Source organism: Phaethon lepturus, unplaced genomic scaffold (assembly GCF_000687285.1).
Source record: "Phaethon lepturus isolate BGI_N335 unplaced genomic scaffold, ASM68728v1 scaffold834, whole genome shotgun sequence".
NCBI lineage: Eukaryota > Metazoa > Chordata > Aves > Phaethontiformes > Phaethontidae > Phaethon > Phaethon lepturus.
In genome coordinates, this window is record NW_010536749.1 from 1,695 (window position 1) to 12,144 (window position 10,450).

At 36.2% G+C, this 10,450-nt stretch overlaps 1 protein-coding gene across 1 annotated transcript; it reads left to right on the forward strand.

Annotated features, from left to right (window-relative positions):
- Nucleotides 1-1,053: 1,053 nt before the first annotated feature.
- Nucleotides 1,054-9,379, forward strand: CMAS (cytidine monophosphate N-acetylneuraminic acid synthetase; the record flags this gene model as incomplete). The annotated part of the gene is made up of 7 exons (XM_010286247.1): nucleotides 1,054-1,210; nucleotides 1,415-1,570; nucleotides 4,065-4,198; nucleotides 5,466-5,560; nucleotides 6,259-6,430; nucleotides 8,224-8,374; nucleotides 9,105-9,379. Coding segments are annotated over 7 exons (1,140 nt in total), but the record flags the coding sequence as incomplete, so codon positions are not given.
- Nucleotides 9,380-10,450: the final 1,071 nt, after the last annotated feature.

Sequence of the window (10,450 nt, forward strand, 5' to 3'; positions counted from 1 at the left end):
CGCTTGGTTTTCTAGTCATCTTTGAAACAGCTGTGCTGACAGGATACATGTTACACAACAAAACTCTGAATTGGGATTGGGTCAGTTGAATGGGGATTGTATATTTAAGCTAACCAGCCTGAAGCAGTTTATCGGAAATACCTCTTCTGCATTTGTTCACATGGGTGTGACTTGACATTGTTTAATACTGTCATACATATTTTTACTCTGATGCTCCCATGATGTCTTTGGATGAAAAAACTTAACTAAAGCAATGTTAAGTTGCTTATCTCAACTTAAGTTGCTTATCAAAATGCTAATTTGCTATGTACAGTGCATTGAGAATACCAGTGTTGCTGAGAGAAGGTTATTTTTTATATTTTCTGTTTTCATATCTCTCGTGCTTTTTTGTCACAATGATGGCAGTAGTAACTTCACAGTGCTCAGCCAGTGTTTATCATCACATAATATTCAGACTTAGCCCTTCCTTTTGTAAATGTTTGTTATCCATGAACAATCACAATCTTGTTTCGCCAGTATTGAAGATTTTCTGTGCCAAAACATATGTGACTAACTTGAACAGCTCTTTCTCTGGAATTGTGTGGAGCCTAATTAACACATTCTAAAACACTTGTAGAATAAGCTAATCTTCTAACTGTGTGGCACTTTTACTTGTCATCAGCCTTGTTTTTGAACTCTTAAATTATTTTGAATGCCTCATCCAACACATTCACAATTCGTTGATCTGTTAGCATGCCTAACAAATTGCAGTGTGCTGACACTGGGTTTTTCTGATAACACTTCTGAATTTTATGTTGCTTAAGCTTCCTACAGTATTAAACTGAAATGTGACCCAAGCTTGAGATTTTACAATCTAGTGAATGTGTGTGTTTTATTCCTATTGTTACAAGTTGCTTGTGGGACTGACGGGGACAGTTTTACTAACACAAATATAAGCACTAGCTCTTTTCATTGCAAGGTGTAGTACATACATAAGACAGGGTGTTGTTCAGGTTAGATTATGGCAGGCAAGTGAACAATGCTGGGATTTTTTCTTTATATTAATTTCTGTCACTATTTGCCAACAGTGTATGGGTTTCTACAGACCATGATGAAATTGAGAAGGTTGCAAAGCAGTTTGGTGCTCAAGTTCATCGCAGAAGCCCCGAAGTTTCTCAAGACTCCTCAACTTCTCTAGAAGCTATCAGAGAGTTTCTTAATCATCATCATGGTAAATCAGTAATGAAATATGCTGAGCTTTTATGTTGCAGCCCCAGAGGGATGATGCACTTATTAATTAGAAAAATAAGTAAAGCTTTTAGTAAATAAAAGCTAGAAAGATTCTCCTTTTTTTTTGTGGTGTCCACTCATACCACATTTACTGTTGTGTGTATTACAAGTATTCATTGTTCATAAATGTTTGTTTTTTCTTTAGAGGTGGATATTGTAGGAAATATTCAAGCAACATCTCCCTGTTTACATCCCAGTGATCTGATTAAAGTGGCAGATCTGATCCAGAAGGAGGGGTTTGATTCTGTCTTCTCTGTTGTGAGACGGCATCAATTTAGATGGAGCGAGGTAAAAAAAGGAGGTAATGTTTAGCTGTTTCTGGTTACAGTTATACTTAATCAAAATTCTTTTTCAAATGGTTTATTTTCATACCCGTGGTATTTACATTAAGAATTGATATCAGAGGCAGGGAGATGTGTGAGATGGCTTAGAAATTCCCTTTAAGTAGTGCTGTTTTGATATTACTGATCATTGCTCAGCCTTTCTGTAATTGCTTTGTAGAAGTGATAAGGTATGGAAAATGAAGATGATATTAACTTGTCTAGGTTCAAAATACAGCTCCCAAAAACTTCACATGTTAACTTCTGCTTGGTGGATATTAATGTGTATATAGACATGACAATGAGGCCCTGTCTTAACTAGGGAAGTGTTTGTTCTTACTATGCAGTAGCTAACAAATGGCAAATAATGTGAGGTAAAGTCTTAGTGAAGATGGGATAGCAACCTCTTAGCCTGGAGACTTAGGGTTTGTTTCAGCCTGCTAATTTGACTGCTGACTTATGTCAAACAGCAAACTGCCTTTGAGTCATGAGGACTGAACTCATGTTAATTAGCTCATACAGGAGAATAAGACTATTTTTCCCAGAGAAAACATACCTCTCGGGTACAGTTGCCAAGATGACTAAAGACTGAACCCTTTACTTGCAAATAGAGATTGTACCTTGTTGTAGCTATAGAAGTACCTTTTGTCCCTGTACAAAGGATGGTTCCACACATTATCTATGGTGCTTTTGTTTCTGTGATTAAAGCAGAAATGCTTGCTTCTTTTTCTAAAAATGGTTAGTTCAGATGCTGTCATCATTCTTTTTATTTTTTAAAAATGAATGTGTTACTCAGACATTACAGTTATTCTGTTAAGATATAAATTGCTTCAGATGAAAGAATTTTTTGAGTTACAAAGCATCATGCTATAAAGGAGCATGTAGAATAAACAAAGCTTGGTATTAGAGATGGAATAAAATTTAGGCCTTTGTTTAGAATAAACAGATAACTTGAACATTCTCATTGTTCCTCACAAGAGGAGAAATAATGTGACACAGTTTGTTCATGAAGTGTAAGAGGAGTATCAAAATCATGGGTGGCCGTTTAGGGTTCTGTGGATTGCACTTTAAACAACCAAGTGAAGGGCCACTTCATGTCTTGAGATGCTAGAATGGACATGTGTGAAAGCCTAAATCTTATTTGGGTGTACCATGTGGCTTTCTGAAGTGATTGTGTGCCACCTATTCTCTATAGGTAGGTTATTAAAATAAAAAAGCCTCAAGGCCTACCTTGAGGAGAGAGAAGAGCAAATAATTCTTTAGTATAAAATGACATCTAACATCTTTTAATGTGATGAGGGATAAAGAATCATTCAGTTGCAAGGAGTGTATATGAGGAGAACAAGGAACAGATTGTGCAAATGTTAGCAGCTTAAGGGTAAAAGCAAATGGCCTTTCAGGATTGTGGTGTTTCAGGTGACAGGGATTTGCAGGAACATTATACAGTTTAGTATTGTACTCTTCTTTTTTTCTTTTTTTTTTTTTTGTTCTTTTTTTTTCCCAGGTGGCTTTGATGTACTGATTATGTTAAAAGAATTTTATATCTTTTCCTGTGTATTTCTGTCATTCTTCTGCATTAAGGTTTAATATTGATGCACCCTGAAAGTGAAGGGTATCTGTCTGTGACTGGAAATGTCTACTTCATTGAGCACAAAGCTCTAGTGTATTTATGAAGTACAAGGTGTGTGTGTACATATACTAAAGCTGTGTTGTGCATGTGAATTTGGGTGGTGTAAGGACCTAAGTCTCTGGTCCCTGCTTCAGTTTCTGCTGCATGTGCTACTGGCATTGATAACAATGTGGGATCTTACGGGATCATGTTTGTTCAGAGACACTTGTTTATTTGTGGACACTGATTAAACCACTTAGGAAAAGTTAATATAATGTGTATCCTTAAATAGGAAGTATTTTGGGGAAGTGCCAAGATGTTTTCAGAGGCAAAATTTCTTCTCATATGCTCTTTTTTCACCTTCCAGATTTCAGGTTGGTCCTCTCAGCTCTCTGAGTTCATTCAGGGCATTCCATAGCTGTATGTTTTTTTTGTGTTTACCCTCACTGCAAGTTAAACCCCTCCTATCATGTACTAGAAGATAGAGTACAGAAAGAGTACAGTATTTCTTTCACATTGGCAAGGACAATCTAGAAGAATGTCCCCCTACTCCTTTTAGTAACAGTTTTGGAGCTGACGACCTCTCAGGGTTTTTTTGCTTGTTTTCTTTTGTTTGTTTTAAGATGGATTGAAAAATTTCCTCTGTTAGAAATGTAGGGCAGTCCTCCAGTTTGTTATCCATGGTTCCAAGAAAGAGCCAGCAATTCGGTGGTTCTTTAGAAAGCTAAGGAACGACGGGCAATAATGAAAGAAGTTGGTGACTGAATTGTGTCCTTAATTTACAGAAAGCTCTTTTAAAAAAGTTAAGTGACTCTGAACAGGGATTCTGGAAAACTTACTTTGTCATTTTTCTCTGTTAATAACAGAAAACAAAATGACAGAGCCCCAAAACCTGAATCCAGCAAAACGGTACCGGAGGCAAGATTGGCCTGGGGAGCTGTATGAAAATGGCTCATTTTATTTTGCCAAGAGACATTTGATTGAGAAAGGTTACTTGCAGGTTAGTGCTTCTGACTTTCATGCTCTTTAGAATAATACATTTTTTACTATTGTTATAGAAAGTTCTGAATTCAATAATGTATCTATTCGTCATGCAGTCAGTATGAAGTAACAGCACTTTGACCTCGGGATGGCTTGCTTATTATGTATAACTTAACAGGGCTAGCTGTAGCTAGGGCAGTTCCAGTAACAGCATCCTCCAGAGCAAACAAATTTATATAAATAATATTCAGCAGTATGTAGCTATAAGCCTAAAACAATACACATCGCTCCCCAAGATGTAAGAGCATATCTTGTAATTCATTTTAGTGTTACTAAGGGTGTGAAACTGACCTTCATGCAGTGTCATAGGCTTCTCACATAATCTATATTTTATTCTTGGCCAGTTTAGTCTTATGCTAATTTTGTACCATAACTTAAAACAGTCTTTTTGCCTTTCCTGATGTTTACGTCCCAGTGTAGTAATGCAAAACAAATGTATTTACTTTAGCTTTCATTTTCTTTGCCTACAAGTATCGTCTCTTAGTTTTCTCATGCCAGACAAGTTGTACAGCATATAGATAATTTCCAATATTTGTCATCAGAACTGAAAAAAATACCAGTGTAGGTATTTCCATATTTCTAATGGGAATACCTTACTAGGTATGTCAAGAATACCAGGTTCTTATTGCTCTCTTTTCCATACCTCACTAATGCAGAGATACTAGCTTTAGGTCTCTGTAGTTTGCATATACTCATGCAGTGCCAGCTAGTGCTGTGTGGACTTGCAAGCATTGATCTGCATAGTACAGTTGTGCTGAATTCCACATTTTTCTGAAGGTTGGGCCCTCTGAGGGTCAGAGCTTTTTTTTTTTTAATTACATTGGCGTGTAGCGGATATTTTTCCAATTGAAATTAGGTCTTTCTGTAGACAGCAAAGAAAAATAAGCATACTCTTACTAAGTAATACTAAGGTATTACTATTTTACTGCATTAAAAGACCTAGTGAAATCAGTGTGATGTAATGACTATAATGCATAACATCTCTCTTGCACGCTTTCTCTAGTCGTAAAATTAAAGTATTTATTAACTATTGCCCATAGGAAGTTGTTTTGAACGCTTGATTCTGTGTCACTGGCAAAACATCATTATTGATGGTTCACTTACATTTAAGCTACTGTGACCACTGTGTAACCAGATACTTAGCTTTCATTGCATGGTACTAAATTACACAGTTTTGTATTTGTATTAACCCAAGCCGAAAATTTTAATGGGTTCTATTTCTTTAGGGTGGTAAAATGGCCTACTATGAAATGCGTGCAGAGCACAGTGTGGATATTGATATAGACATTGACTGGCCTATTGCAGAGCAGAGAGTATTGAGGTAAAAGCACTTTTTATTCCTTTACTTTGATATTGCTCATTGTTTCAAAATATGGTCATGTGAATTCCTAATGTATGTAATACAAGTAATCAAGGTCAAAGATAATTGGACAACTTTTATTTCTGCCCATCATTGTTTCCCATCTCTGTTGAAATAATCTGAATGACTTTTGCTATATGACCCACTATCCCATAACAATGTGTCAACATCATCTCTGACTTTTCCAGCTGAGTTGTCCTAGGCTTCCATGGTCTGGACCACATTTACTGATGCACATGACTGAGGGTGTTCATGTAGAAGGCATGAGCTGATTACATCTTGCTAGCTGCCTTTTCTTGCACCTATCCTGCACCTCTCTAAGGAAATAAAGGGTGGAAATGGAATATGTTTTCCGTGCCTTTTTCATCCTTTGTTCCATTTTGGTTTTGCCCCAAATAAATGCTACAGAATGTAACATCTTATACTAAGGAAACAAATCTCATCCTAATTTTTAAATGGAGACTACAACTGATCTGTCTTTTGGATCATTCTGTTTTTTTTCTTTGAAGAGAGAGCGCATAGTTGGAGAGTGAAGATGATAAGAAAAAACATTAGAAAAAAAGCTGATTCTTCTGTCTGAAGATCACAATTGTGTTTGAAATATTTGGGTTTGGAGTGTGCAAAAACTTCCATCCTAAAAAGATAACTTCTTTGTCTAGCTTTGGATATTTTGGCAAAGAGCCATTGAAAGAGGTGAAGCTATTGGTTTGCAGTGTTGATGGATGCCTGACAAATGGTCGCATTTATGTGACAGAAGATCAGAAGGAAATGGTCTCCTACGATTATAGAGATATTGTTGGTATCGATCTATTAAAGAAAAGAGGAATCCAGGTAAGTGGTGTTCTGAGGTGTGAGGCTTTATTTCTGATGTAACCTGAACATTAAAAGATTCTAAAACCCTGCAGCATATAAGTTGAAATTTCTTCAGAGTACTTGTGATCAAGCTGCATAGTACGTTGGTTCAGGGTTGGGGCAAATGTTGTTCTCGGATCCCTTAGAGGAAAGTAAGTCTTTTGAGAAGGTTCTCAATCTCATTCATAGTAGCTATAGCATCTTTCTCTTTTTGTCCTGGAAAAATGTATGAAGAAATTTTTTTTATGGTGTTTTGCTAGCACCAATCATAGTGTTCTGTGTAGTCTAAACACTCATTAATTAGAAGTCAGCTTTACCAAGAAGGGATATAATGTTACCTGTTGGCTATAGAAGAGGAATAAATACACAGACAAATTACTCGGTTCATCCTAGATCAGCCATGATTCTTGCAGAGCGGAAATTAACCCCCCAACCACTTTTGGCTGTGTATTTGTTTTAACCATAATTTATGTGCTTTGAACATGTAAGAATTCAGTGTAAATGCAAAACTGAAACAACACAGATTGTAACATGGCTATTATTATTATTGATTATTATTACTTCTACTAAATTCTGCTGATCTGAATATTTGCTTGCATTTATGTAAAATTAGCCTCCTGGCTATTTTGTGTCTGCGCTGCTGCCTTTGATATAGCTAGAACAATGTTTTTTGAGTGAGAACTGAGTACAGATTTAGGCTGCCTTCAAAGAGCCTTAACTCAGTCCTGTTGCAGATAGAGATAGGCATGTATAAGACAACGGTAGCTATACCCCAGCTGGACTTCTCCAGATATATTTTTGGAGTCTCTGTTGCAGGATTTTGTTTTTTATAACAGGTTAGACAAGACATTGATGATATACTTTGATGCTTTCTGCATCAAAAGGCTTTCACTGCCTTTGGGCAGTGAAATGGAATAGATGGTTTTTCAAAACTTCCTCAGCTTCATTTTCTGTGAGGCAAAAGGGAAGGAACCTTGTAATCATTGTTTTGTTGCCTCGGGGAGCCCATTTCCATACTTGCTGTGACTTGGAATCTTTCATTAAAAACCTCCTGGTCTTTGTGCTGCACTGCAGTTAGGGAAGATAAGCTTATCCACAGCTTGGACAGGAAACTTTGAGGGGTTGTGTCTGAGATTTTTTTTAAAATCCTGCTGCAATAATCTTCTGGTCTTAGCCTACCTTAGGCTTTGTTTCTGAAATTTCCTTTGTTTCTGAAATTTCAAATTTGGAATGAACTTTTGAAGATTAATGTGCTGTGCCTCTTCAGTCTGTTTAGTGTTCTGTTGGTGCTGTGAAGTTCTACTGTAAACAAAATTATGTTATGAGGTAGAGGAGTCACAGCAAATACTTCATAATATTCTACTTCTACAAATATTACAGAAATCTTCATTGGGAATTCTTATTCCCTACTGCAGCTTAATCGGATGATTGCACTCTCTAGTCAGCATGGCACTGTACTGTGATATCCACTATTTTATTTGGTACGTGTTGCATTTAAAAAGATAAAAGTAAATTTCTCTTTTTTTGAACCTCAGGGAAGCCTACAGGATGGTGTTTCACTTTCCCAAAGCAACTTCAAGACTGTAATGTCATTTTGGATGCTAACCACTTCTGCTCTGAGTTTTGATTGAAGAAACCAGTTACTCAATGCTTTTCTGATATCTGAGAGCACTTCTATGAGCAAAACTTCTACTGTTTTTTTAAATAAATCAACTTACACATCTTATTTCTTTGTATGTAGAATTTACTTTAACTTGAATTTATTTTAATAGGTTCGACTCATCTCTGAAAGAGATTGTTCAAAAACACTGTTGGCCATGCAGCTGGGATGTGTAGCAAAAGTTAGCGCAACGAATAAATTACAAGTCCTGGAGGACTGGCAAAAAGACATGGGTTTGAGCTGGAAAGAAGTTGCTTACTTAGGTCAGTTACTTTTTTTTGGTAGTAAAATTTCATATAGCATACACAAATACAAACTTCATAGTGCTGCTCAACTTCAAAAAACCTTGCTCTTTGTTAATAACACTGAATTTAATGGGATTGACATTCAAATTACAGCACACAATCATCAAAAGCAGGTACGTATCTTAAGGCTTATTAGAGTACAACCTAAATATTGAAGGCATTGATCAATTAGTGTCTGATTTGATAAGGGAATTCTTAGCTGTTTTTATAATGAGACTTAGGAAAGTTTTTGATATTACACAAGCATACAGTTACAGGTCACAATTTTGAACTGATTCTAGTTCATTTCAGGTGGATATTGTATAGATTATATTCTGAAATGGACACAAGAAATGGATGGAATTAAAACTGAAGGCCATGTGATTCTGTACAACACTAGATTTCAGTGACAGCTTAAGTGTATAGTCCTGCAAATGCTTATTCACTTGCTCAAATAATTTTACTACTCTTAAAAGTACCGTTCCCTTGCCTGAAGGTTGTGTAAAGTGTTATCATTGTTTATGTGTACCACTAAGGTTTTTCGAGAACTGACTCCCATGTGTGAAGTGCTGTTGAGCTGCTGAGATGAAAACTGTGGCAGGAATACAAATTTTTATAAATACATTAATATGAACACAGAAAAATACTGAGTTTGCCCAGTTTTTTCCCCTCTGTGATATTTTGCCTTGTCTGTCATCTTTCTCAATAGGAAATGAAGAGTCTGATGTGGGATGCCTGAAGAAAGCTGGCATGAGCGGTGTGCCTGCTGATGCTTGTGCAGTTGCTCAGAAGGCTGCTGGTTATATCTGTAAAAGCCATGGTGGCTGCGGAGCTGTCCGGGAGTTTGCAGAACACATATTCCTGTTGTTAGAAAAAGTGAACTCTGCAAGAAAGCAGATGGGAGAAGTGAGTTCAGCGGGAAAGGAAACCAGGGGAAATGAGAACAGCAGGAGAGGAAATAAGGAACTGGTGAAAAAAGAGTAACGCAGTTGGTCAATGCTGCTTTTCTTCTTGTCCCCATCCACTCTCACTAAGTCTGTATCCCAAAGAGTGGCTTATCTTTCAAGTTTCACATTGCAGTAGAATTAAAAAGATGTTTCCCTCTACTTAGAGGTCCCACTTTGATTAAGTGCTGATATTCATGATTGTATGCTGATAAGCACGATCATATTCGTGACTATTTGAAAAGCTTTTTAAGTGCAATGGAAGGAATGCTACAAAAGGTAGTGTCCTGTAAATCTACTCTTAATCATTACAGCTGTCCTACAGGAATGGTGTGTCTTTATTTCATAATCCAAGCAGTTTTAGGGATCAGTAATTTTGCATGATTTGAAGATTTGTAATTCAGATGTTCAAAAAAACCCAAGTTCAGTCAGTTTTACTGATTTTGTTTACACTTCCTCTATCAAATGTGAGTATGACGATGTAGTTGTGTGTTTGCTTTTTACAGGATTTGTCCCTAGTAAGGAACAGTTTTAGCATATGCTGGAAAGATCAAGTGTAAAATAACTATCAAACTCCTTCCTGCGTTTTTAAAAGACAACTCGGTTACTGTAAAACCAGTTAATGTTAGTATTAGTTAAGAAAAGCACTTAAGCATGTGTTCAATTTTAAGCTCATAAATAATTAAATGGCATTTGGAATTGTGCCTCATATGTTTGAATCTGGCATACTGGCTTATACTGAAGTGCTTAAATTAACATACCCAAATGCTTTACCAAATTTGGAGTTAAATTTCCCATTAACTTTGAGATCTTTCCTTTGCAGAAACTCATTTTATTTCTATGAAGGCTTTATTACAACCACTAATGATTAAAAATAAAAAAGGTCTTTATTGTATGGAGAAGTAACAGCTATTTAAAAAAAAACAAACAAAACATAGTTGTTGATTGTGGGTTTATATAAAATATATGTTCATATGGTTGTTAGCGTGTTAATTTAAAGCTGGTGTATATGTATGTATTTATGTACAATACAATTTTTACTGTGTCTTGTTCTAAAGAAGTCAGCTATCTGTAAAAAGTTGTAGAACTGACACTAAAAATATGCATCAGT